At 56.5% G+C, this 24,966-nt stretch overlaps 10 protein-coding genes and 1 non-coding gene across 11 annotated transcripts; 6 read left to right on the top strand and 5 right to left on the bottom strand.

Moving 5' to 3' along the window:
• Window positions 1-538: 538 nt before the first annotated feature.
• Window positions 539-2,340, top strand: B0H64DRAFT_372246 (acyl-coenzyme A:6-aminopenicillanic acid acyl-transferase-domain-containing protein; the record flags this gene model as incomplete). The annotated part of the gene is made up of 2 exons (XM_062802215.1): window positions 539-732; window positions 786-2,340. 2 exons carry the CDS (start codon window positions 539-541, stop codon window positions 2,338-2,340), a joined length of 1,749 nt encoding a protein of 582 aa, XP_062660325.1.
• Window positions 2,341-2,589: 249 nt separating this feature from the next.
• Window positions 2,590-4,271, top strand: B0H64DRAFT_430861 (endoplasmic reticulum vesicle transporter-domain-containing protein; the record flags this gene model as incomplete). The annotated part of the gene is made up of 3 exons (XM_062805943.1): window positions 2,590-3,035; window positions 3,125-3,709; window positions 3,798-4,271. Exons 1-3 carry the CDS (start codon window positions 2,948-2,950, stop codon window positions 4,268-4,270), a joined length of 1,146 nt encoding a protein of 381 aa, XP_062660324.1. The 5' UTR covers window positions 2,590-2,947.
• A 978-nt stretch (window positions 4,272-5,249) lies between these two features.
• B0H64DRAFT_456470 (uncharacterized protein) lies at window positions 5,250-5,640 on the bottom strand (the record flags this gene model as incomplete). Its single annotated transcript, XM_062807345.1, has 2 exons — window positions 5,250-5,432; window positions 5,500-5,640. 2 exons carry the CDS (start codon window positions 5,638-5,640, stop codon window positions 5,250-5,252), a joined length of 324 nt encoding a protein of 107 aa, XP_062660323.1.
• Window positions 5,641-6,936: 1,296 nt separating this feature from the next.
• Window positions 6,937-10,164, bottom strand: B0H64DRAFT_109864 (uncharacterized protein). Its single transcript, XM_062797778.1, has 3 exons — window positions 9,698-10,164; window positions 8,743-9,637; window positions 6,937-8,695 (listed from the first exon to the last, which is right to left on the bottom strand). Exons 1-3 carry the CDS (start codon window positions 9,949-9,951, stop codon window positions 7,193-7,195), a joined length of 2,652 nt encoding a protein of 883 aa, XP_062660322.1. The 5' UTR covers window positions 9,952-10,164; the 3' UTR covers window positions 6,937-7,192.
• A 1,383-nt stretch (window positions 10,165-11,547) lies between these two features.
• Window positions 11,548-13,331, top strand: B0H64DRAFT_109860 (glycoside hydrolase family 76 protein). The gene is made up of 5 exons (XM_062797777.1): window positions 11,548-11,706; window positions 11,766-12,186; window positions 12,260-12,318; window positions 12,369-12,610; window positions 12,680-13,331. The coding sequence occupies exons 1-5, from the start codon at window positions 11,628-11,630 to the stop codon at window positions 13,244-13,246; spliced, it is 1,368 nt and encodes a 455-aa protein (XP_062660321.1). The 5' UTR covers window positions 11,548-11,627; the 3' UTR covers window positions 13,247-13,331.
• B0H64DRAFT_456466 (uncharacterized protein) lies at window positions 13,332-14,684 on the bottom strand. Its single transcript, XM_062807344.1, has 2 exons — window positions 13,683-14,684; window positions 13,332-13,611 (listed from the first exon to the last, which is right to left on the bottom strand). Exons 1-2 carry the CDS (start codon window positions 14,274-14,276, stop codon window positions 13,528-13,530), a joined length of 678 nt encoding a protein of 225 aa, XP_062660320.1. The 5' UTR covers window positions 14,277-14,684; the 3' UTR covers window positions 13,332-13,527.
• On the top strand, window positions 14,429-14,511 carry B0H64DRAFT_t68. The gene has a single exon. It is a non-coding gene; the product is annotated as a tRNA-Arg (tRNA).
• Window positions 14,685-14,770: 86 nt separating the features above from the next.
• B0H64DRAFT_440304 (uncharacterized protein) lies at window positions 14,771-15,836 on the bottom strand (the record flags this gene model as incomplete). The annotated part of the gene is made up of 2 exons (XM_062806476.1): window positions 14,771-15,111; window positions 15,206-15,836. 2 exons carry the CDS (start codon window positions 15,834-15,836, stop codon window positions 14,771-14,773), a joined length of 972 nt encoding a protein of 323 aa, XP_062660319.1.
• A 262-nt stretch (window positions 15,837-16,098) lies between these two features.
• Window positions 16,099-18,419, bottom strand: B0H64DRAFT_109722 (ABC1 family-domain-containing protein). The gene is made up of 4 exons (XM_062797776.1): window positions 17,933-18,419; window positions 17,726-17,876; window positions 16,243-17,674; window positions 16,099-16,189 (listed from the first exon to the last, which is right to left on the bottom strand). The coding sequence occupies exons 1-3, from the start codon at window positions 18,253-18,255 to the stop codon at window positions 16,370-16,372; spliced, it is 1,779 nt and encodes a 592-aa protein (XP_062660318.1). The 5' UTR covers window positions 18,256-18,419; the 3' UTR covers window positions 16,099-16,189; window positions 16,243-16,369.
• Window positions 18,420-18,973: 554 nt separating this feature from the next.
• Window positions 18,974-19,585, top strand: B0H64DRAFT_390363 (uncharacterized protein). Its single transcript, XM_062803401.1, has 2 exons — window positions 18,974-19,123; window positions 19,183-19,585. The coding sequence occupies exon 2, from the start codon at window positions 19,185-19,187 to the stop codon at window positions 19,452-19,454; it is 270 nt and encodes an 89-aa protein (XP_062660317.1). The 5' UTR covers window positions 18,974-19,123; window positions 19,183-19,184; the 3' UTR covers window positions 19,455-19,585.
• A 1,610-nt stretch (window positions 19,586-21,195) lies between these two features.
• Window positions 21,196-24,511, top strand: B0H64DRAFT_456442 (uncharacterized protein; the record flags this gene model as incomplete). The annotated part of the gene is made up of 5 exons (XM_062807343.1): window positions 21,196-21,310; window positions 21,367-21,559; window positions 21,612-21,768; window positions 21,823-23,769; window positions 23,926-24,511. Exons 1-5 carry the CDS (start codon window positions 21,206-21,208, stop codon window positions 24,509-24,511), a joined length of 2,988 nt encoding a protein of 995 aa, XP_062660316.1. The 5' UTR covers window positions 21,196-21,205.
• Between the last annotated feature and the right edge of the window lie 455 nt (window positions 24,512-24,966).

The following is a 24,966-nucleotide window of genomic DNA, read 5'->3' as shown; positions in this document are numbered from 1 at the left end:
TGAAAAAACAAAGCTAATACTGCTTCTGTAGCCATTCCCTTGTGAGAGCATGAGCACCCTTCCACCTCACCCTTCCACCTCGAGACGACCCAGGCCAACTACGGCTATCCCTAAGCACAGCCGCACCATATACCGCCGCCTAGTCCACCATCGTGAAGGTGTTTGTTGGAGAAGCGAGCAAGAACAGAACATGCTCGCACCTTGTTGTGATTCCCTCCTACCTGTTTTCCCCGTGATACTCAGTGTGCCTGCCCATTGTCACCGAATGGCATCCCCCAGATTACTCGCTGGTGTCTCCTTCCCGTAGCCATGCCGTAGATCGAAACGCTAACACCACGCCCTGGTCTGGTATTTGCCTCTGGGGAACGAGGGGCATGAGAGCCTGCCCAGCTTTTCTAACACTGTTATCTGCTCGACTTGGCCGCATTCCATTTTTGTTGATGCGGACTTGCTCTAAACCGCCTCGACCGACCATCAAATATCATCTTTTCGAGCGACAAAGCAGCCGAAGCAGCATAGTCATTGCAATATATTCACGATGAGCGGTTGCGGTACTGCTGACAATCCTGTTTGCATCGAGGAATACAGCTACGATGGCAAACCCGAGCAGATTATAGGTCTCCTCCTAAGGGGAACCCCGACAGAGCGCGGCAAAACGTACGGACTATGGTTGAGAGATGAGATCAGGGCGAATGTCACCCGGCACAGAGGGCACCCGCATTTGCCGTCGTGGTGAGTCGAGAGCTTCTAGAAGAACCAACGAGGAAGCTAATCGTTATAACTAGGAGCTTTTGCATCGACATGGCGAAAGTGCACTACATACCCGGCCTAAAGAAATACTGGCAGAGTGGGTGGATGGAACTGCAGGGAATGTCGGAAGGCAGCGGCGTCCCCATAGAAGACTTGGTTGTCCTTAACGCATGGGATGACCTCGCGGCGCTCCAGATTCCGCTCGCGGAACGCACGAGTGAAAGCACCACCGCCTTCTTTTCCAAGCGGGCGACGGCCGACAAGGTCCCCATCCTTGCGCATTCGTGGAGCTCTTTGGCGTACCCGGCGGACGCGGAACTCCTAGTCTGCCTCGAGATCCAATACAACCCCTCCGAAGAGAAGCCCAACATCTTCATGGTGACCGAGGCGGGCAGGATCAGCGGCTGCGGCATGAATGCAAAAGGCGTGGCGGCGACGGGCAACTGGCTGCTCTCGACGGACGACATGAGCCTCGGAAAGAATAGCAAGGAGTTTCCCATGACGTGCTTCGAGCGCTTCGTCCTTGAGTATGCTAGCGTCAATGGAGCGCGAGATGTCGTGGATGAGACCTCCCGCCACAGCTCGAGGCATATTCTCGTCGCGGACGGAGCTGGATGTTCAGCTTCTCTGGAGGTCGGCCCGGAGCACATTTTCTTCCACGGCGGCGAGTTCGGCAGCAGGGCAATTGTGCATGTAAACCACTTCCAGTCATTCGATGCATTCTCCTGCCGCCGCGAGATAAAGGATCGGTACGAGGGCAAATACAGCCAGTTCAGGCTCTCCCGATTCAGCGAGCTCATCAAGCGGAACGATGCCGATGTGTCCATGCAGCAGATCATGGGCATGTTCTCAGACCATGAAGGTAAACCGGAGAGCATTTGCGAGCACGGGGATAACTTCTTGAGCCCCACGACGATGGCGTTCGTCGTGTTCGACATGAAACGGCGGGTGATTTCGGTGTGCAAAGGACCCCCGTGCGAGGGCGCCATGTCGCACTTCACCTTCAGCAGGGAGGAGCACAGCAGGGAGGAGCACGGCAGGGAGGGGCACTGCAGGGCCAACAAGAAGAAACCGGGACACGCCTACTATGGTGATATGGACGACAAGATGTTTCAGTCGGAGCTCGACAAACTGATGGCGGCTGCGAAAGCGGATGCCGCCCGCGAAGGCGGTGCGAACATGCCGCTCACCAACGGCCCCGTTAGCGAGGCTGCCCGCTCTCCGCCCCTAGCTCCAGTTCGGCAGGACCTTGTCACGATAGCCGCACAGGGCCTCATGGCCACGGATATGGACTGGGACGACACGCCGCCCCCGGCCTCTGACTCTCCCCAGGCTCCGTCTCGGGATCGGGCTGCGTCTCCAACCAAGGGCGTGTTGGCACCGCCTGGCGGAGATAGGAGCAAGCTAGGGTCGAGCGACCAAGAGAACCCCAAGCGCAAGACACCACCAACCTCGCCGGTATCCGAGATATCTTCACTTCAGGCGCTACTCGGTTCGGTTTCGAGCGGGAACTTGGAGAACCAAGAGAGTGGTCGTCCGGAGAAGAGGACCAAGTTCTGGGATCCGGCTAGGGATGAGGTGCAGAATTAGTACTACCCCAATTATGGCTTCACCGTGTAGAATTTGTAATGTAGTAACTTGAGGGGAAAAAGAAAAAAAGAGAAAAAAAGACGTGAATCATGAACAGGAGGAAGCTCCGGAGTGAAGACCGTTCGATGCCAAGGAGTGATGCACGCGACCCCTGCTCTCCTCTCCCCCCGGTCCACAGCTCGTTCAGCCCAATGGGCCGCACCCAATGAACGGGCAGCCTGTCCCCGGGCCCTGTTTGAGCAAGGGTCCAGGCCGCAGCCACAGGCCGACCGGCATTCTTTGTGGTCAAGCTGTCCTCAAGCCATTGGTGATGCGCCCGTGTTGGTGCTGACGAACCTTGAATCTTCAATTCGATCCCCGATCCCCAACTTCTTGCGCCTTGCTGCGCGCACTCGTTAACTAGCGATGCGCATGCGAATTGACCTCTGAGACGTTCCTTTACCCGACCGACAGACTCGGAAGTCACCCTCCCTCCCCATTGAGGGGCTCCAGCCCGAGCCTAATTCTGGTGTTGGCGCTGCACCGACGAGGGACACATCTCCCCACGACGAACAACCCGAGAAACTACCTACGAGAGCAGTGACCGCGCGGCCACACCACCACCGCCATGATGAACGACTACGACGAGAAGCGCCACCTCGACGACGACTCCTTCGGCGCAAAAGGCGGCATCGTCAGCGCCTTTGACGCATTCCGTACGCCTCTCCCCCTCCCCCTTGTCCATACCCCCACCACCACCACCAACACCACCATACTAACCACCCACCCCCCCACCCCATAATAGCCAAAGCCAAACCGCAATACGTCACGCACACCTCCTCGGGCGGCAAATGGACGGTGGCCATGGCGCTGATCAGCACGATCCTCTTCTGGACCGAGCTCTCGCGCTGGTGGCAGGGCACGGAGCAGCACACCTTCGCCGTCGAGAAGGCCGTCTCCCACGTGCTGCCCATCAACCTGGACGTGGTGGTGCGCATGCGCTGCGCCGACCTGCACGTCAACGTGCAGGACGCCGCGGGCGACCGCATCCTGGCCGCCGGCGCCCTCACGCGCGACCCCACGGTGTGGGCGCACTGGGTGGATGGCCGTGGTGTGCATCGCCTGGGGCGTGATGCGCAGGGGAAGGTGGTCACGGGTGAGGGGTATGCGGTCGAGCATGATGAGGGGTTTGGCGAGGAGCATGTGCATGATATTGTGGCGCTGGGCAGGCAGCGGGCGAAGTGGAGGAAGACGCCGCGGTTGTGGGGGGCCGAGGCGGATAGTTGTCGCGTGTTTGGGAGCCTGGAGTTGAATAAGGTGCAGGGGGATTTTCATATCACGGCGCGGGGGCACGGGTATATGGAGTTTGGGGAGCATCTGGATCATAACTGTTCGTCTTCCCTTTTTCTTTTTCTCCTCCCCCAACTCACGCGACCACCACGCAACTAACTAACCAACCCAACCCCACCCAACCACAGCCTTCAACTTCTCGCACATCATCTCGGAGCTCTCCTTCGGGCCCTTCCTGCCCTCGCTGGTCAACCCGCTCGACAGCACGGTCAACACGGCCCCCGGCCACTTCCACAAGTTCCAGTACTACCTCTCGGTGGTGCCGACCACCTACAGCGTGGGCCACCCGGGCGAGCGCGGGTCGTCGGCGCTGCTGACCAACCAGTACGCCGTCACGGAGCAGAGCGGCGCCGTCGCCGAGAACACCATCCCCGGCATCTTTGTCAAGTACGATATCGAGCCCATCCTGCTCAGCATCGTCGAGACCCGCGACAGCTTCTTTGTCTTCCTCATCAAGGTCGTGAATGTCGTCAGTGGTGTGCTGGTTGCCGGTCACTGGGGGTTCCGGCTGAGTGACTGGGCCAAGGAGGTGTTGGGTCGCCGTCGGAGGGGGCATAGCGAGGGGATGCTGGGGAGGAAGGGGGATCATTCTGAGGAGTAGGGCTGGGGCGGGTTTGGGTGGGGGAGGGAGGCGGTATAGATAAGAGTATTTAACTGCGTTTTTGTTTTTGTTTTTCTGTTTGGTTATATGGGATTTTGCATTGCTACTTGCGCGAACATTGTAAAGTACGCCTCCACGTCCGCTGTCTTCCAGGCCGGCTTTTTTCCCTCACCCATCTCTTTAACTGTGAACAGAATGCCGCCTGTGTCGTACTGATTGTGGCTGCCTTTCAGAACAACAGCTGTTACACTTGGGAATGATACGGGAAGAGATAGTTGGCCGCTCCGAGACTGGACGTTCATACCCCTTGGCGTGGGTTATGGGTGGGCTAACTATAAATTGCCGAACCCGGGGGTAGGATCCTGTGCTACCAACCTATTTTCAAGGTATGTAAGCAGGATGTTGCATCCGATTAGAGCCTGCTAGTACATAGAGCCAAGGTAGAGTTTAGTAACATTGGATTCTACTACTACCATACTTATAAAGGCCACAATTATAGGAACCGCGTATTTATGTCAGCGGCTGCAGGTACTCTGGGCGGTAAGCGTGCAAGGGATGCATTCAGACCTCCTGACTTCCGATACTCCAACTCAGGGGCAGTTTCCAGGAGGTCACCGAACAAATCAATAACCTACCAACAACGTAGCTTAGAGTGAGTACCTTGCTGGGTGAGAATGAGGATGCGGAGAGATATAGGGGGCAAAGTTATAGGAAATCCTAGCTGGGAAGCTCTGGAGCGGGAAACCTTACGAGGTAGCCAGGCGTACGACGATATCACGGTAGCAGGTCTTCGGCAGATGATTGGGCCCATGACTTCTATATTCAATGTCATCCACCATCTCGGCGTCCCGAGTGACTCTGACTAGTAATGAATGTGACTAAGAAATCCGCAACTATATCCGAACTGCAACGGCTGAGCAGCCGTCATTCACTCATTGATGCCCTTGGAGTTCCCCCTTTCCTGGACGTCAAGACATCCTCATTCAGTCCAGCACACGTTTGAGCCGGGACCGGGCTGGCACTGCATGCGGCCACCGCTGCAGGCCCAGCAGCCGTAGTCGCCGAGGCACTGGCACTTGCCCGGGCTGCAGTCCGCGTGCGGTGGCTTAAAGGCGCCGTCACACCTCTTATCCACACCTCCGGAGCGGCGCTCGACGACGGACTATGATAGGAAAAGGGTGTCAGATTGGGCATCATGTTAATCGGGTTCCGGGGCGGCTTAAGCTTACCGAGTCGAGACCGACATAGACGAAATCGCCGTCCTGGATGGTTTCGTTGGAGTCAACATCCCTAGTGTTGGCAGTCGGGCTGGCGAAGACGCCGACAGCCGCGGCGGTAAGGAAGAGGACGAGCTTGCTTGAGAACTGCATTGTTGCGGGTGGGACTTGAGAGTGTTGAGTTGGTTTGATGAGAGTGTGATGAGGATGGTGAAAAGAGCAGAGCCAGACTGGGGACAGAAGGCCTCTTTATAGCCATGTTTCCATCGCCGTCAAACCTCGCAACATCAGTAGAAGGAGACAAAATAGAACGGCATCATTCCTACGATTCTCACCTGCCTCATTCAACGTGAACTCCCTCCCTCGCATAAAGCTCAGCCTCGAGATCAACGTGGAGGACGAGGTTAACCATCCCTCGCACAACTTCCACTGGCTTGACTCAACGTCGACGGCCTTCCTTTCGGTCTTTGTTACCAATCAATCTCGGGGTCAAGATGGGGTCCGAATCCGAGGTCGACTATCCTTCGTACAACTCACCGTCTTGACTCAACGTGGACGGCCTTCCCTCGGTCTTCCTTTCTTACCAATTCGCCTCGGGGTCAACATGGGGCCCGGACCCGGGGATCAACTATCCGCTAATGCACTCAGTTTCGAGATCAACAGGAGAAGTCTACATACCAGGACTGTTTGTGTAACTTGAACTTATTGAGCTGTCAGCATACCCCATATAAACACCAGAACAGAGCGTTGAATGGTTGCACGATATTGAGAAGGATTCGACGACACTGCCATGCTCCCCTGTAGTCATATTTCGTCCACCAACCGTAGTATTATGTAAAAAGATTACGCGTATAGCGTCTTGTTACCCGGGCACTACCAGGTTCCTTCAACAATGAATCATCGTCTCGGTTCACTATGTCAACATAGAAGATACGCCGCAGTGGGACCTTCTTGGTTGAACCCCTTCATAGTGCAGCCGATAGCGTCGATTTACCGGTTCCTCGTGCATCCATGTAGTTACCAGTTGTATAATGGTTGAGACCAAAAGGAAGCGGCCAGGAAAGGCGACGTTCGCCGGACATCTCGCCGCGACGAATCACGACCCTGGACTTAACGTTTCGTTACCTATACGAAGTACGGCAGAGCTGATGTCGATCATCTCCGTCTGTTGCGTCAGACCAAGTGGCTGGTAACGTTAACCCTGTGTAGAGCCCGACTCCCTATGTACCTAAATTGGAGTATGGGGCCTCTGAAGTTTGGGGGCCGTTTTCCCCCGGCCCCCAAGACTTGTTTGAACCTGGTCGGTTAGACATGTGGCATCACCAAATCCAGCATGCCGAACCGCGTTAACTCACTGATGCTCATCAGTTTAGGCACCCTCTGCCCAATTTAGTGACTTGTGTTTCTTGTTCCCAATAGGCAGCCTGAGCGCTCACCCGAATGCCTTCCTCGTGCAAGCTCGGTCCTAAGGAGCTCCAGGAAACGAGTGTTGGGGCACCTACCTAAGGTATGAAAGAATGTTGAGAGATACGTGCTGAAGACCGCACCTACCTTCCACAGATCTTGTCGCAGTATTGGTTCAACATGAGGAATGCTTTGCGAGTTGGATCCATCCACACGGGATTACAGCAACAAACTCCTCTGCACCTATCAATTTCAGGGGCAATCCACATCCCACCCCGAAGATCAATCCCTCAACACGTGCTCAATACCGCTCCATCAACCACTGCCTGCGCTCGTCCTCGCCCATCTTGCCCAAAAACCCCAGCTCAAACTCCTTCAGCGCCACGTACCTCTCAACAAGCTCCGCCCCCATCATCTCACACAGCTCCCCATCCTCCCTCAGCGCCGCCAGCCCCTCCTCCACACTCTCGGGCAGCATCTGACTCACGCCCAGCTCCTTCCGATCATTCGCCGTCAGCCGCGCCGGATCGATCTCGCAGTCCCCCCACACCAGCACCTCGCGGTCCACCACCCCCTTCACGCCCGCGAACAGCACCGCCGCCACCGCCAGGTAGGGGTTGGCGAGCCCGTCCAGGCATTTCAGCTCCCAGTGGGCGCCGTCGACCTTGCGCAGGGGCGTCTCGCGGTTCTGCGTGCCCCAGGCCACCCACCGGCCCCCCGACCAGGTCCCGTCGGCTACGCGCTCGTAGCTCGCCGGGCTGGCGTAGGCGAAGGCCAGGATTGCGCGCAGGTGCTTGAGGATGCCGGCGTATAAGGGGCGGTAGAGCTCCGGCTTGTCGCCGCCGCTGCTGTCGCCGCCGGGTGAGGAGGACACGGACATGTGCATGTGGGAGGCGGTGCCGCAGGCGTTGGTGAAGGGCTTTGGGTGTAGGGTCATGCGGAAGCCGGCGGCGGTGGCGAGGGCGGACATGACGTCGCGGGCGTGGAGGAGGGTGTCGGCGGCCTGGACGGGCGGGTAGGGCGGGAGGACGAGCTCGAACTGGCCCGTGGCGCTCTCGGCGTGCAGCTGCTCGACGTAGATGCCCATGTCGGCGAGGGCGGCGACCATGTCGCGCAGGAGGGTGGCCACTTTAGGGCTGGCGAAGTACCGGCTGACGGACCAGGCGTGCCCGTCGGTGGTGAGGGACGAGTAGTTGTGGGGCTTCTTCTCGCCGCGCTCGAGGAGGAGGAACTCGATCTCGAAGCCGATCAGGAAAGAGAGGTTGTTCTCGGCGCCGAACTCGACGGCGCGTTGGAGGATCGAGCGGGGGCAGAGGGGCACTCGGGCGCCGGATTGCTGGCGGAACTCGCCGTGCAGACTGATGTGCCCTTCGATCGGCCCTCTCTTGAGGGAGGAGAAGTCCGGATGGAGGCGGTATTCTCCCGTCGGAGATGCACCGGGTACCATTGAGTCGTTCTGGAGCAGGCCGAATACGGCGGCGGTAATGCCGATATCCGTTGACTTGCCCTCGTTAAGGAGGGAGGCGAACTTCCTGAAGGGAATCATGCGCATCCGTTGCGACGCAGTGAAGTCGTTCCAGCAAATCCGGACAAAGTCGGGGACCGGCTGGTCCTTCAAGAAGGCGCGAAGAAGCTCGGCGTCGCTCTGATACGCACCCTGTGCGAGAGCGCTCTCTTCTTCCAGTTCGGAAAATTCAAGTTCCAGGTGGTATAACTTGTTGGCGTTCTTGAAGAGGACATCCCGGACCAGGTCGACTGCGGCCCGCCAGCCAATGTGGCCGTTGCGGACGTAGCCAGACAGGACCTGGAAGTGTTAGTCAGAAGTCGGGCGGACGATTCAGTAGAACCCACTGTTTCAAACACTTCGCGCATCTGAATGATGGCCAACAAGTATGTCTCGGGAAACCAGTGGCCATCGGTGCTCCAGAGGATCTTGGACCATGGGCAAAGCTCCAATATCTCGCGCAGGATCCGTTCTTGGCCATCCTGGCTCACACAGGGAAACACCTCACCGATATCAGCATAGACATTCTCGTAGACGGATGCCAGATACCCAGCCTCGCGAGTGAAGGGGTAGCCAGCGTGGAGAAGCACAATGGGGATAGTCGGGTACATCCGGATAAAGTTTTGTAGGAAGGACGGCGAGGAGCTGGGCAGGGCGAGGTCATTATCTCCCAGACCGGTATGGAACTGGATCGGCTTCTTCTGCCCGGCAGGACTGAGTTGAATCAGTTGAGCGGTGCGGTGCACTATCAAATCGTTCAGGCTCTTGGTCTGCAGTTTCTCAAAGTTCAGGAGCGCATAATTGGCGATGATCTCCTTGAAGTCCTCACGCGCTCGTTCCTCTTGGATCTCGTTGGTCTCGTTGGTAATGTCCAGTCCGGTCCGGTAGCAGATGACCGACTTGAAGCCAGCCACGTTAGGGTCCTCGAGGGCGGTCACGATCTGGGCCTCGAATTCCTGGGTCCATTCATCAAAGGCATCGTCATAGACGTCGCCGGTCCCAGTAGATTCCTTGCATGCACTACCGATCTGGCGGATAATGTCGGCAGCGACTTTTTCGATGCGCACAATGCGCTTGCATTTGCTCCGTGTGTAGTCGTCATGCCATGAGTACGCATTAGCACTATCCTCGGTATCTAAGCCGTCGTCGACGAGAATAGTCTCGATGCCGAACAGGCAGTCAGCGGTCCAATCCTCGGGGCAGTCCAGGCGCTTTTCCTCGATGGCAGCCACAACCGACTCCCTGGGATTTTATTAGAATTATTTTCTCGCAGCTTAATAGGCATCACCAGAAAGTTCCTACCAAGTGTAGCCACAACCCAGGACAGAAGCTAGCTGGCGGACGGCACGAAGATGGGGTAGTGAAGTAGTAGCCGACTCGATTGCATCACCATTAGCTTCGGTGGTTATGGCCAAAAGGGGCTTCTTGTTAAAAGCCTCCGACTTGAAGATCGGGTGTGCGTGATGGTCAATGATGGGAGTGCTGCGAATGGCTCGAGCGACGGCGTCGATCTGGGACGGCGTGGCCGTTGCACGCATACCAACCCACGAAGCCATGTTTGGAAGCGCTTAGGAAATTACCCTGATGATTGATGCCCGCTGCTGGGGAGGTTAGTTGATAAGAAGTTAAGAAGTGAGGTTGTACAGATGAGGGGTTGTTATGTTTGTGGTTTTAGATGTCAGTAAGCAATGTCGCCAAGACGCGATGATGCCAGTATGATCGCCTTGGGCTCGAGCACACACAGTATCGCCTCGTAAGGTAGGGATGCATGGAGCTCAGTTCAAGCCGTACCCTACAGTGCAAAATAGGTAGTTATTGTGACGGCGCATTACAAAAGGAACAGGTCCTAGGTTGTTTATTAGAGGCGCTGAAGATGCCCAGAAACAGGGTTCCGGATAGTTATTAATTTATCGCCCTTGTATACAGTACTGTATAGTTCCCTGTGAGGTTCCGATAAAGTCCATGGAAGCCAGAGGTCATTATTCATGAAGAACCAGATGGGAGAGTCGGGGAAATTGATGCCCGAAGCCAAGAGCTGCGGGGGTTCGACCCGCCCGAGGACGGGAACGACGACAGTAGATCTCTTGGCACTTTATGTCCCGATCTCGGTTTCTTTACAGGGTAGAAAATGGAAGGGCAGGAAAGGAGGCATTCCCGCTCAATCCAAACTCTTGCAAATATTCAAAAAGTGCTGGCCAAGCCTGCTACTGTGTAGGTAAAAATGGAAGACGTCATTGTCCGGAGTTTGGAAATTATAGGTTCATGTCCAGAGCACTCCGGAAACGACGTTGGCTTTGGAGATGATAGTAAGACGGGTAGGTATCAGATGTCTGTTTACACAGTCGGATGCAATACGACGTCCAATAACACTCCTTTCCTCAAAAGCCTTCGGAAACCGCAGACAACCACCACGAGTGTCGGAGCTCGGTCGTGGTTGACAGGCTCTACAGGGGTCTGCCGACTTGGCAATGCTTGTTTGCCCGCCAAGAGGCAAGAGTGTCGCATCGCAGTCCTGCAATTCGTCGCAGTGGTGGGGATTGGCACAGGCTCCAAAACAAGCTTCAGATGCCGAGGAAAGCCAAGCGATCTAGGTGTTTCCTCGATTGAGCCCATGGACGAATGTCACGTCATCTGCAAACCAGCTCGATATTCTGAGCGAGTGACAATATGGTATTTTTTGATGGACATACACAGTACACAGTAGCGCGGGCACGAATTGGCCTTCGGATAACCTTCCGGATTCCATCGCCTATTCCAAAACAGTCCCCACTGATCAACCAGCGACGACGCGTTCCCTCCATGCAACTGTCCGAAGAGACCGGTTTGGCAGCCGACTATCGTCCCACAAAGAATCGGGACGACCCACACTGGAACAATGGACTGTTAACCACCTCACCGTATTGCTACCAAGATACTATTATGTACCTTGTACCTCCGAAAGGAACACAGCCGCAAGAGCAGAATGGACTCCATTCAATGGAGTTCACGTTCCCACCCCAAGCTAGCACCCACACCCGGGCCCACGGCAACACGGATTCCAAGTTTTCCCATCTCCCTAATCTACATCTGTAACTTCGACCATCCGAAGGAAATATCGTGACACCGCACCTCCTCTTTGCTTTAATCATCCAACCTTTCATCACCACACTCTTGGGAGAACCTACATTTGCACTCCTTTTCCGCGTGTTGCGCTTCTCACTTAGTCACTCGCTTAGTACCTCTGTATCTTAACATGATTTTGGCCCGGCTCGTGATGGGCGCCCTTGCTGGGGCTGGGGCTGTAAACGCTGCATACAGCATCGCGTCAGATGGTGCGTTGCCGTCGCTCTCCGGCGATAACATTATGCAGAGACTGACAAGCGACCGACAGCCGATATCAAGCGAACAGCTTCGGACGTGGCATGGGATCTCCTGCAATACTACAAAGGCAACGAAACAGGACAGACGCCTGGAATCCTGCCCGGCCCTCCCCCAGCGGGCGATTACTACTGGTGGGAGAGCGGCGCCATGTGGGGGACGCTGATCGATTATTGGAAGTTGACGGGCGATGCGACATACAACGACGAGATCACGAGGTCGATGCTTTGGCAGGTTGGGCCGAACCGAGACTTCAAACCGCCCAACGTCACAGCCTCGTTGGGCAACGACGATCAGGCCTTCTGGGGCATGTCCGCCATGCTGGCCGCCGAAAACAACTTTCCCAACCCTCCGAAGGACCAACCACAGTGGCTGGCGCTTGCCCAGGCCGTCTTCTACACACAAGCCACCCCCGACCAGCACGATGATACATGGTACGTCGAGCCCACCCTCGTTTTCTCCCGATATAGCCATTTTGTGAATCGTAGCTAACTTTAGGTTGGATAGCAACGGCGGGTTGAGATGGCAGATTTATCTTTCGAACAACGGATACGACTACAAGAACAGTGAGGAGCCCCCCTATAAACTCTCGCAAAACATACCTAACACCAGCAAGGCATCGCCAACGGCTGCTTCTTCAACCTCGGCGCAAGACTCGCTCGCTACACTGGGAACCAATCATACGCCGACTGGGCAGAGAAGACATGGGACTGGATGAGGGGAGTCGAGCTCATGGACGACGAGTACAACATTTACGACGGCGCCCACGTCCAAACCAACTGCACCGACATCAACCGCGCCCAGTTCTCGTACAATAATGCCGTCTACCTCGAGGGTGCTGCCTTCATGTATAACTACGTAAGTCTTTGTCTCAGCACATACATACATAGCCAGCCGAACCGTAACTAACCCCAGCCGCCACCACAGACCAACGGAAGCGAGAAATGGAAGCAGCGCGTAGAGAGCCTCGCCGACGCAACAATCAAGACCTTCTTCCCGGACGACGTGGCGTACGAGATCGCGTGCGAGGAGCACATGTCGTGCACGGCCGACATGCTCAGCTACAAGGGCTACCTGCACCGGTGGATGGCGGTGGCCACGCAGGTGGCGCCCTTCCTGTCCGGCAAGGTGCTGCCCGTGCTCAAGAAATCGACCGAGGCCGCCGTGTCCACCTGCACGGGAGAGGCCAACGGCCGCACCTGCGGCTTCAAGTGGAACACGGGCGCCTACGACGGCAGCCACGGCGCCGGCCAGCAGATGAATGTGCTGGGGGCTGTGTCGTCGCTGTTGATTGCGCAGAGCGAGCCCCCCGTGACTAACATGACGGGCGGCACCAGCAAGGGTGATCCCGAGGCGGGGACGCACTCGGATCGGAATAAGAAGAATGAGTTGCGCCCGATCACGGCGGGGGATAAGGCCGGCGCTAGTATTCTGACCATTCTTGTTATTGTGTCGGCGGTGAGCACCTTCGGGTGGATGAGCACGGGAGTGTAATGGCGTGTGCGGTGAGGGTTGTTGTTGGGTCGTGGAAAATATGGTGGTGTTGTGGTTGGTCGTGGTTGTTTTATTTGTTTCAGGCCTGGCGTTATTATGGCGTGTGGATATCCTTTTGGTTGTTTTGGTTTTTGACGTTTCTTGTAGTTAATCTATTGCCAATCCACCCTTACTCCATGGGATGGCCTCCATGACCTGGACGGATTTTCTTCGTTTGTGGATGTTCCGTGTGCTGCCGCGGACGTTGAGGTCGGAGTCGGTGCCTTTTATCGCAGCTGCCGTCATGACCAGATGGCGCGGATAGCCTTGATGACCTTGCAGTCCGCCTTGTGCCCACCCTCATTCCACCCCTTGGCCTGGCACTCCTAAGCACCACAGCGTTAGGTACTACTCCCCCAATCGGCTCCATCCCCGGCCCCAGCAGGATCAAACTCACCTTGCAACAGTACTCGACCTCCCCACAACCAGTACACTTCATCAACGCCGCCTTCTCCCCCCCAGCCCCATCCTTCCTCGCCTCCCCACCGCAACTCTCACACCCCCTTTCCCCGTCCCCATCCCCACCCGCATCCCTCCCCCTCAACCACCCCCCCACCCTCACAACCCTCTCCACCCCCTTCGTCCCCCCACTCCCCTCCCCCTCCGCCTTCCCCCCTCCCGCCGAAGACGGCACCACCCTCACCCGCCCCTCCTCCTCCCTTGCGATACTCACAAACCCCTTACTCCCGTCCCCCTCCTTGGGCGGCGTGCGCCTCACCCCCGGCAGAACCAGCGTCGCGCCGCGGCGGTAGCCCAGCCGGGCGAAGTCGAGGGTGTCGGGGCCGGAGGCCGGGCGCGAGCCGAAGACGATCGCGAAGGAGGTGTTGGTGGCGTCGGTGCAGATTAGGGTGGGCTTGGTGAGGGTCATGTTTTGGTGGATTTGGGCGAGGAGGTAGTACTCTTCTGATGAGGAGGATGAGGGGGTGGTGGTGAGGGGGAGGGAGGTGAAGAGGGGGAAGGTGGTGGGGGAGGTGAAGTCGGGGAGGGGCATTGTTGTGGGTGGGTTGTGGGTGGTGTGGTGTGTCGTTGTGTTGTGGTGTTGTGGTGTTGTTTGTGGTGGTGGGTTGGTCAGCGGTGAGGTCGGCGTCGAGGTGAGATGCTGGCTTGATCCCGAGTCTCCTGCCAACAACTAATCAAATTCCCGGTTTCGTGGCGCAATGGCTAGCGCATTACTTTCCGGTTATACCAGCTGGTAAAGGCTCTGGGTTCGAATCCCAGCGAGATCGAACAACATCCGAGTGAAAGCTTGGAATTTTGAGTTTTTTTGATGCATTCTGTGTCGGTTGCCCCCGCTCACCACAGGCGGGGTTGTTTATGCTTGGTTGAAGTGCTCCACCTACAGCTTGGCATGGCCCTGGGGTACGGTACCATGCATCATAAGGGTGATGTTGCATGAGAAGGCTCGGTTGCATGATCCAGTTGGATTTGTTACTTAGGGACTACGCCTGTACTAGCATTTCCTCTCTCCCTCCTCTGCCTACTCCTTCAACGTGATTCCTCTGCTTCCTCCCCTTTCGTCGCTTCAGCCGCTTTCCCGTGCTTCAACTCGTACATAATGTCCGTCCGCATGGTGTACTTGATACCGGCCAACACATCGTCCCCCGAGTGCAGCAACCTCCTGTGCTGAAAGATGAGCACCCGTCCAGCCTTCGGGTTGACGTCGATCCTCCTCTTCTCATCATTGGAGAAGAAGGTCGTAGCACCCCCGACCAGATCCGCCCCCTCCACCTCGGCCTTGGAATCATTCAGATACAGGTGGATGGTGAACATGGTCCGGATGGTCCTCTCCGGATCGCTGGTATCAGCATACGCCGCGTCGCAGTGTGCTATCATCACTCAGTCAGCCTTACGTACTCGCGAAGAAGAGAAAAGAGAGGATCCCTCCACCCTCCCACCCCCCAAAAAGAAACCAAAACTCACGCTTAAAAAACCCGCCCTTCCCATACCTCAAAAACCGCATCCTTTCATTCACCCTCAAAAACACCCACCTCGCCCCCTCCCACTCCTCCCTATCCCTCCACCCAACCGGCCCCACCAAATCCGTTTCCCCAACCCCAATCCCCCCAAACCGCTCCCCCACCCCCTCCGCCTCCAAACACCTCCTCCAAACCCGATCCACCACCTCCTGCTCATCCCACACGATCCTATCCCCATTCCGATACCCCTGCTGCAGCATCTCAAACCCACCCCCGATATTCACCAGCGCCGGGCCCCAGGGGTCATCCACCCCATTCCGCAGCTCGCCGCCCTCTTCACCGGGGGGCGGCACGCTGGCCTCGGCGAGCGCGAGGAGGGTGGCGCACTCGGAGGGCGAGAGCACGTGGTCGAGCACGGTGGCGTAGAGGCCGGCGTACTCGGGGAGGGCGGTGGTCGGCCAGGGGATGGGGGTTGCCGTGATGGGGCGGGCGTCGGCGGGTTGGGTGGTGAGGAAGGAGGGGGGGATGGGGACGGCGGTGGAGGCGTATTTGGTTTGGATGGGGGTGTTGTGTTTGTGGGGGGGGGAGGGGCGGACGGGGGTGGGGGTGTAGGCGGCTTTGAGTTTGGCGAACATCTTCTTGGTTGGGTTGGTGAGTGGTGGGGTTGGTTTGATGGGCATTGGCTGGTGGGACTTCGTAGTTGTGGATGGGTTGGTTGTGGTGAGGGGTGCGGGACAGCTAGGTGAGTGATATAGAAATCTGGTGTCAGATGATGGCACGCGGCCTTGTTTGTGTCAATGTTGATGCCTGCGGGAAGTCCTGCGGCTTGGCACCAATGAGTCCTTCTCGGGGCTTGTGAAAACCCCTGTCACTTCCGGACGAATGTGAGCAGTCATCCCTGGGATCGCAGTTGAGGACAGATTCAATCCGCAAGAGTGACACAAGTTCATGAAGTTCTCAGCCTCCGGTTTGCGTTTGCTACTCGGCCCTGGCAACGTGTCAGTTCAGGGACCCATAGACAATCGATTCAACACCACTCACACCGTGGGAAATCCGGAAGCCTGAAGGTGATCACCCAGGCAACCCTCATGATCATTCCGTTGATTCATGACCTAAAGTGTGGCCATGTGTACGAAAATGCACTCTAGCCAAGGTATCTCCTCTATCTCTATGCCATGCCGCCCAAGCCGATCCCGTTCTGGTACCCAAACGCGCGCTTGACGCTAATCCACAACTCGAACGCCTCCAGCTTGATGCCCACCCTCATATAACCTAGCCACGCCGCGAATAGCCTGATGGCGTTCGGCGGCCAGTAGAGCGATCCCCGCTGGCGTATCTCCTCCAGCTGCTCGTAAAACACCGTCCGCATGCAGTACCGCGCGAGAATCAAGAATTGGCGTGCCGGTCCTTGTCGCGTGTGCAAATTCTCGTCCAAGCTTCGCGTGAGGTCGTTCGTCTTGAGGATGAGCAGAATGATGCGCGGCACTTGACCGAGCATCTGCACGAGGTCCACAAGCAAGCCCTCCTGCAGGGCGCCGCTCATCGTCTGCTGCTCGGTGGCCTCCTTGGGCTTGGTGATGGACGAGCTGACGACGCTGAAGTCGCGCCCCGTGATGGCCGAGGCGAACAATGGAAATTTGTCCTCGCCGATACCGGCGACCTCGTTCACGTACTTCTTCATGCGCTCCATGTCGCCGTCGATGACGGCCAGCCACATCTTGGCGTACGAGCGCCGCAGGGACTTCGGGATGTCCCGGTATAGGCCGTGGTCGTACAGGATCACGTCGAAGTTGGCGCCGCGCCGTGACGGGTTCTTGCGGATCGCGATGTTGCCCCCGTGCGGGTCGCAGTGCAGCGGCGCGTCATCCCCAAAGATCATCTCGTTGAATATCCTTGCCAGTGTGGCCGAGACCTCGTCGCGGTCGATTTTGCTCTCGTCCATGTATTCGAGGTCGTCGAGGCGACGACCCGCTTCGCAGGCCATGACGAGGATGCGCCTCTTGGCCCAAATGACATCCGGGATAACGAGCGGGAGCTCGGGGATGCGCGAAAAATGATCCTTTGTGCGCTTCGAGTTCTCCGCTTCGCATACAAAGTTTAGTTCGAGCGGAAGTGACACTTCGATCTCGGAAGATAGCCATTCGAGGTCGTATTCGGGAAAGAAGCGTTTGAGGGTCGAGAAGGTGAAATTGGTGAGCGACATGTCCAACTTGGACCATTGCTGCAGGCTCGGATGCTGGACTTTGACCGCCACCTTCTGCCCCGTCTCCTTGATTGTCGCCAGGTGCACCTGTGCCAACGATGCGGCCCCAATGGGCTCGGTCGAGAACTCGGAAAAGTAATCCCACAGCTCACTGCCTGTATCTTTCTTGAACATTTGCTCGATCGACTCGAACGAGGACACCGGGCACTTGTCTTGGAGGGGTATGAATGTCGTCGTCCATTCGGGGGGTAGGAGGTAGTTCATTGCGCTCTGCGGCAGGTCTGTCAGTGCGAGCTCTTCGTTAGGCCCTTAGGGACTTACCAAGTGCTGCCCCAGCTTGATGAATATCCCGCCATTTCTTTCAAGAACCTTCAAGGTCCTGTCCGCGCATCGCTTGTGGCAGGCCTTGAGTACGTGTTCCCTTTCCTCTACATCGTCAAGTTTATCCCGCTGGTTGAGTGTTGTTCGGTAGCTGTCATCGTTTTAGTATTTCGCCCGCCGATGGCTAGCCGTCAGAGAAGTGCTTACTCATTAATACATAGTACAAGAGTGGACGCCACCCTCCCCGAACGCTCCATGGCTTCGTATGTATTCTTGACATCGTCCCCGACCGAGAGCATCATCGCAGCCGCCCCTCCCCCGGCGGTTGCGAGAAGCACCGCCGTCCGCCGGCGCGATTTCGGCTTTGGTGATGTTCCGAACGAGGGTCCTGCAGTGCCATATCGCCTTGGAATCGGTGCTCGGGGGAAGTTGCCGGTGGTCGGTCTGGGGACCTGGCTGCGACACCGGGCGCACGTCCAGCCCGCGCCGAGGCGCTTCGCGAAGAGTGACGAAAAAGGTGGTTTCAGCATCGTGTGCGGTCGACGTCTCTCATTGCAGGTGTTTCCTAGCGCTTAAGGAAGGTGCACGCATCTCGAAAGGTGGACGTTGGGGCAAACTTGCAGGACTCCGCCGCAACAGCAACCCCTGCCCTAAATTTCGAGATTGGCATCGTCACATTCATTCGCAAGATTTTTGGGGACCGCGCCTCGGCGCGTCGGGTGAGATCGGACCAGGGGGCCTGTCATTAAACTATTACGGGTTAGGGCTGTATATGGGCTCTCGAAGGGCTCCAAGCACTTTCTTCCAAGGCCCGGGTTAGGGTTTAACACCCCGGTTCAACACCAACAACTCCCATCATCATCAAAATCCCGAAGCCAACAAGCCACCAAGAACCACACTGTTTTATTTCCCTCTTTTATTCTGGGACAATTGTATGGACTAATATGTACCTTTTGAATTGGTCCAACCCAAACACTTAACTGCAGCCACTTGGGTAGGTACTGAGGAGTGAACCTAGCAAGTGCCAGCCAAGAAAACAAGAACAAGCTCACCGTGATGATGATACGGGTCATAGGTAACAATACATATATCACCTACCTACCTACCTAGGTATGTATAGAACTCTTATTTGGAGCATTGACCCTTATTCATGTGTCTCTATGTACCTACCTAGGTATATACAGGACGTCAAGAGTCATTGACGTCATTGACATCATCCTCCATCCTTGTTACCTGACACTCGTTCGAAACTTGTCTCTCCTTGCAGTTGTGGTGGTTATTTAATTATCCAGCCCAACCCACCTGCCTTCCACTCTCCTTCAACCACCAGCAAACGACAGCGTAAAACAGTCCAGCGCAAAACAATTCAGTTCCCAGCACATTCACACACTTCAGTCAGTAAGCCGGCCACATCGACGAGTTAATACTGGTGAACTTTTGACTAACCCCCGACTTAGAAATGTCCGAGTCCAAGTCCGACAAGGTTGACAGAGTCAAGGCCAACCTGCCCCTTCCCGAGCAGCCTCCCGTCCCTGGAGACATGAAGTCAGCCAATATGAAAACCACATCTAGCACAGGGGTCTCTCCAGGTGACGTCTCGACAGGTCCTGGCGTCACCGCTGGCCTGCGAGAGCCAGCCTCCAAGGACTCCAACAGCATCGACATGAGCGGGATTGGACGCCAGGGAAAAGAGGGCCTAGAGCACCCTCCCAAGGATGCACGGAGCTGATTTTCGATATTGGAACATCCTCATGGAATAGGATGGTACTTGGAAGAAATGGTTGGTGATGAAGTTGTGCATATTCTCATAAATTAATTAGGTGTGTGTACCTAAATAGAATAAAATACATTGGCCGTTCGCCTGACTCCCGGTGATCATGCCCCCCTGACTATAATGCTCCAGAAATTGGAGTAACAGAACTCCACACATGAGGTTGTCGAGGCCTTCATCGCTATTTTTAACCCTTTTCATTCTCATCCAGTACTTATCACCCCTGCAGCACATCACTCCAGAGTCTCCAAATAACCAACAGCATATGGCATCCTCTACACAGTAGTCTTCATGGTCGTCCCATGTGATGAGCCAACCGTGCACGGGCCACATGCTCGCCCCTGAATAAGAAAAGGGGGGAAAGTAAACAATGAACTAGGGAATGCGACTCAGGGGCGTGAGTGGTGGTGCTTCATGGATTTGGATGTTAACGTTCAACATTCAAAGATAGTGCGGCTGAAGAGACACTAGACACCGGCCAAAGACCATGTGCTTATACTTCAAAGACCCGGCTGTGAGTTTCTCTGCGTTCATTTACCCCTTGATGTTTCTCTTGGGCATGCCGCTGACCTTTTGAGGAGAGAGGATTTGGGCAACATCGGTGATTGATTCTCGTTTTAGAGTTGTCGGTCTAAAATCACAAATACCGGGGTACCGGTCTGATGTTCAGGCACACTCTGAACCCCCCCCTCTAGGACCCGCTTCAGTCACTGTGCCTGTCCTTTGGTACTGTCCAGCTTAGGGTTGAGGGCTCTGCGCCCTTTTTTTTCTAGCAACTGCAACTGCAAACTGCAACAGACGTCGGTCCAGCAAACTTTGAGGACCAGAGAGGCACAAATATCTACTACATTTCCTCGCCTAGAAAGTTTCTCTCCCCATCCCCCACCTTTCAGCAAGGGAAGAGAGTATGGACCTCAACTCCAGGCCTCCAAGAACGTCCACATCACCGCACACTACCCCGCCACCGACCAATTCTTCTTGACTAGCATTTGACAAGGTCGCTAGCGCAGATCGAATTTATTCTTCCTGAGCCTTCGCGTGTGCTGGTCGAGTTGGTTCTGCGCGAGGCTTCAGCAAAGGTAAGTATACCGCCCTCGCTATTCCCACCCTCACAACCCTCAAACATCGACTGACGGAACGATATTTTCAAGCATCGCCGGTATTTTCTTTTTCTCTTGCTCTCTTTTCCTCTCTCTACCTTCCAGGTTCTTCTTCTTCCCCCAGTACTTGACCTCACCTACGGTAGGTGCTATTTTCCTTTTGCTGGTAGTCGCTGGTTTGCTCCTTCCCTTCCGCTTCTGCTTTGGTGACCCCCTCCCCCTTCCCATTCGAGTCGCGCCTTCGGGCATTTCCAAGCTGCGCACCTTCCCGCTATGTGCCCCTCGATTGCCGGTCCCCGACCGGCAAGTCCTCCAGTCTCCTTCCTCTTCCATTGCATCTTCTACTCTATCCTCCCACGCCACCATTACACCATCGCGCCATCGCAGAAGCTCAGTCGTTTCTCATCTCCTTTTCAGATCTGACCAACCCTCAGACCGTTTCTCTTTCTCAAGTCTCTTTGGGTCAGACTCGACCTACAATTCACAAAACCAAGTCCCCCTCAATTAACCAAGTCGGTTAATATTTACTTTTACTTTCCTTCTATTTCAAGCTCGACTTTCACTTCGTTGGTCTTACCTAAGGCACGGAAACCAAGTCCAGCCATCACCATGAGTGATCTACCGAACCGCCTGCCTGGCCAGGCACCTGAAGGCCAGTCGGCTGCCGATATCGAGGCCGCAATGAAAGCGGAGGGCGCCAGACAGGCAATGATGGTCGGCCGTTTTTGCTCATCCCATCTATGTTCTCCGTTGCTGACCAGTTCCAACAGGACGATCTCGGCATTGCGCGCGTCGAGAACTTACCCTTGGACGATGGGTCCCGCGACCGAGTCCGCGGTCAGCGTGGTCACCATGCTGAACCCGACCCCAATCGACGTCAGCCACCGCTTCGAAGGTCACCGGCCGGACCGTCACTACCTGGTGTCAACGGAGCCGCCTGGGGCATGAATCAAGCGTGGCAAGGTGCGTTGCTCCTTGCTTGAAAATCCGGCCGTAATGTGCTAATATTTCTTAGATGCTATGGAAGCTAGGATCTTTGATGACGATGATGCCGAGGCTGTCAAGGACTTGGACGACCTCGGCGGCGGGAGACTGTATGACACTGGTGATGGTTCCCAGAAGGCTCGGGTCAGCCACATGACGATGCGTATCCTTAACCAGCGTAGCGTGCGGTCAGTATTGTGCCCAGCCCTGTTGACCACTTCCGGTTCTAACTCTCTCTCAAGGTCTGGCCATCAGCCTGTCGGGCGCCCAGCTGCCAGCAAGGGAGGTCGCCCCAGCCAAGGCCCGGCCGAATTCGGTCGGAACAACATCTCGGCGGCCGCCACTTCCTCATCTCATCGGGGGAATAATAGTCGGGCGTCGGCACCTTCGGCTAACTCCAAGCCCAAGGCTAACAATGTCAACCCGAGGGCGAGACTGGCAAACCAGCCGCGTGCCCGGCCCAGGCCAGCTTTGCCCGTTGCGCCGCCTATGCCCGAGACGGCCATTGACCCGGATGCTGCTCTGTCCTTCGAGATCGAGAACGTCATCTTGAAGATTGTGGTCAAGTTCTCCAGCCGGGACATCAACCCGGCGTTGCCTGCATTGGTCGTGCTGTCGACAGCCGCGCCCCCCGAGCTCGGATTCTTGACCGTCGTCATATACAACAACAAATATTGCGAGTGGGCAATGTCTGCCTGGCTCGACTATTCCACTGGTGACGACAACCGCCTCGGCATTACATTTCAGAACGGGGGCGTGTATCAAGGTTACGAGCTTCAGTTCGGTAGCCAAGATGGCCTCAGGGAGTTCATGGCCGCAGCGAGGGCACTCCAGACAGGAAAACACCCAAACCAGGTCGGTTCTGCTTCAGTGCCTGCTACGACTGTTGTTACGATCCCAGTTAGCAACATGCTGGCACCCGAACCTCCCCGCAAGACTTTGATCCCTGGCGATGTGAGCCTTCAGGCCGCGTCTCCCCAGGCACCAGCTCCGCAGAATGTGCCTCCCGCGACTCGTACGGCGCCCGGCCCTATGGCTCTCGCGGAACCAATTGCGGTACTCGCAGCCCCCGACGTTTCCCAGGTACTACCGCCGCCGGATGTGCCTCCCGCAACACCTACGGCTCTCAGCCCGGTGGTCGTCCCGGAGCCAACTGCGGCACCCGAAACTCCCGACGTGAACGACACTGATGCAGCATCCATGAAAGCTTTCCGTGACGCAGCCATTGTCACTTGCCGCACGTTGTTACAGTTCTTTTACCACAGTGGCGCTGCTGGTGGCTCAACTACAACCGTGGGAGACATGGACCAAACGGCTGAAGGGATTAAGTCGGGAGTCCTGGAACACACGATGGAGAGCGCGAGGGCCATGGGACTCGGCGAACAAAAGATTCACATGCTCAGGGATGCAATCAACGTATACTTTGCCCCCCAGCCTACTCCCCAGCCTACCCCCCAGCCGGTCAGCTGCGAGGTGCAGCGGGCCCTTACTATCCCCCGTCGCATTTACTCGATTGACTTCCTGTTGTCGAGGCGGGATGCTGCAGTCAACCCCCCCAGGTCCTTGCCTAACATTCCGGGCTTGCCACAACCAGGCTCCTCGTCTCGTGGCCGCGCCTCCTCTCACCAGAAGGGGACCGTTGACCAGTCCCAATTCTCTAGGTCTGCGGATGCCATGCAATGGGTCCTCAGGGAAGCCCCGCTCACGAAGCCAGAACCTAAAGAATTCAAGTCGGCGCCGGATACGACCCCCAGGGCCCCTGAGAATACCCAACCCACTGCACCAAACGTGGTAGGCCTTGGTGGAACTCCAGATACGGGCCTGAACAACTCACGCTGGGCATCTAGCGCGTTAGAGATCAAAAACGCAAACTACTTCACGGGGCCAAGGTACGAGAAAACCTGGGCCAAGAGGACTTATCTCGAGGAACTTGCCCAGCTCGATCCTGAGACGAGGATAACGGCACCCACTGAAGACATGATGGAATACTACTTCCCGCTCCCAGATGCCGACAAAGCCCAGAGTGGTTCCCAGGCCTCTGTTGTCGACGGAAGCCCGGCACCTGGCACCTTGGGGGAGACTTACAAGATGGAGCATCTGAACACTGACATGTCTCGCCTATCGATTCGGTCACCGACGGCACCCAGGTCGCGGTCGGCTAGGTTAGCTGCTTCTGCCGAGACGTCAGGGTATGCCGCCCGACAGTTTCGGGAGCTCTGCGCACAGCCCACATCAACGGTCTCAACTCCGTCGGCAATATATCTTGAGGCTCGGGCTACGTCACGCCCTTCCACCTCGGCAATCTCGAGTCCATCGACGATCTTAACACCTTCAAAGATGCATAGTGCGGCCCAGACTCCGTCACCCCCTTCGGCCATGACACCACCGTTGGTCTCCGCAGTCTCAAGCCAGTCGCCGGCCTCGACTCCGTCGGCAACATGTCTCGAGGCCGAGGCTACGCCACGCTTTTCTCAGCCCACACGGGTGATTTCGGCTCTCCCGGCGACGTACCTCGAAACCCAGACTGCGTCACGCCTTTCCACCTCGGCAATCTCGAGTCCATCGATGATCTTGACGTCGCCAACGATGTCTAGTGCGGCCCAGACTCCGTCACACCCTTCGGCCATGTCACCACCGGTCGTTCCCAGAGTCTCGAGCCAGTCGTCGGTCTCCATTGCGGAGGTCCCAAACAGGCTGCGCTCAGAACACGGGCCCCAACCGCCCGCCCTGGCCCAGACAGAGGCTTCAACTCCACCTGGGCCTCTCAACCCGGCACCGAGGCAGTTCCCGCTTGTGCCAGCTCAGCCCCCCGCACCTCCGGCAGCTCAGCCTAGAGTGCGCGGCCTTGCGGCATCTAGGCATTCGGATGGCACTGCACCAACCAGCTCGGGAAAGTTCAACTTTTACGTCCCTCATTCCGCGCGGCAGTAACGGGTGACCCAACCACCCAGTCACCAATTTGTGCAGTACCACAGCTTAGGCACCGACATTGGCTGAGCATGATGCTTCTGATTCTTCCGAGACGAGGTCTCGGTGTCACAAAAGGCCTTTCGGGATACACGAGACATGTATCTTGAGGATCTCGAGGCCTTGTTTTTCATGGCCCCACAACAATCTGGCAAGGTACCAACACGGAGGTTAGTTAACCTCTGTGTTGGTTCCCTCGCCATCTTCGATTAATTTCACCGCCAAGGGGTCAGGCTGACCGCATCCTCAAGATTATGACGCAACGCAACAAGAACTACCTCCCCTACGCAATCCACCCCAACAGCCGCCTAGGCGTGTGTACGCGCAACCAGGACCTGCTCCCGCACCTGACGCCCTCTTGCGGTTCTGCTTTCGGTTTTTTTTCTTTTATTGCGCTTATTTGGCTGAGGAGACCTTTG

Source organism: Chaetomium fimeti (genome assembly GCF_033439085.1).
Source record: "Chaetomium fimeti strain CBS 168.71 chromosome Unknown B0H64scaffold_3, whole genome shotgun sequence".
NCBI classification, from domain to species: Eukaryota; Fungi; Ascomycota; class Sordariomycetes; order Sordariales; family Chaetomiaceae; genus Chaetomium; species Chaetomium fimeti.
Note: the sequence above shows the minus strand (reverse complement) of the source record. Positions and strands in the feature narration are given on the sequence as shown.

Bases quoted from the DNA above. Each gene is read 5' to 3' on its own strand.
- B0H64DRAFT_109722 (XM_062797776.1), bottom strand. From the start codon at position 18,255: ATGCTGAAACCACCTTTTTCGTCACTCTTCGCGAAGCGCCTCGGCGCG. The intron at 17,877-17,932 runs GTAAGCACTTCT...AAACGATGACAG, and splicing joins CTTGTACTATGTATTAATGA to CTACCGAACAACACTCAACC. The intron at 17,675-17,725 runs GTAAGTCCCTAA...GACCTGCCGCAG, and splicing joins TCAAGCTGGGGCAGCACTTG to AGCGCAATGAACTACCTCCT.
- B0H64DRAFT_109860 (XM_062797777.1), top strand. From the start codon at position 11,628: ATGATTTTGGCCCGGCTCGTGATGGGCGCCCTTGCTGGGGCTGGGGCT. The intron at 12,187-12,259 runs GTACGTCGAGCC...TAGGTTGGATAG, and splicing joins GACCAGCACGATGATACATG to CAACGGCGGGTTGAGATGGC. The intron at 12,319-12,368 runs GTGAGGAGCCCC...AACACCAGCAAG, and splicing joins CGGATACGACTACAAGAACA to GCATCGCCAACGGCTGCTTC.
- B0H64DRAFT_456466 (XM_062807344.1), bottom strand. From the start codon at position 14,276: ATGCCCCTCCCCGACTTCACCTCCCCCACCACCTTCCCCCTCTTCACC. The intron at 13,612-13,682 runs GTGAGTTTGATC...TGTGGTGCTTAG, and splicing joins AGGTCGAGTACTGTTGCAAG to GAGTGCCAGGCCAAGGGGTG.
- B0H64DRAFT_109864 (XM_062797778.1), bottom strand. From the start codon at position 9,951: ATGGCTTCGTGGGTTGGTATGCGTGCAACGGCCACGCCGTCCCAGATC. The intron at 9,638-9,697 runs GTAGGAACTTTC...ATAAAATCCCAG, and splicing joins CTGGGTTGTGGCTACACTTG to GGAGTCGGTTGTGGCTGCCA. The intron at 8,696-8,742 runs GTGGGTTCTACT...TAACACTTCCAG, and splicing joins TGCGCGAAGTGTTTGAAACA to GTCCTGTCTGGCTACGTCCG.
- B0H64DRAFT_390363 (XM_062803401.1), top strand. From the start codon at position 19,185: ATGTCCGAGTCCAAGTCCGACAAGGTTGACAGAGTCAAGGCCAACCTG.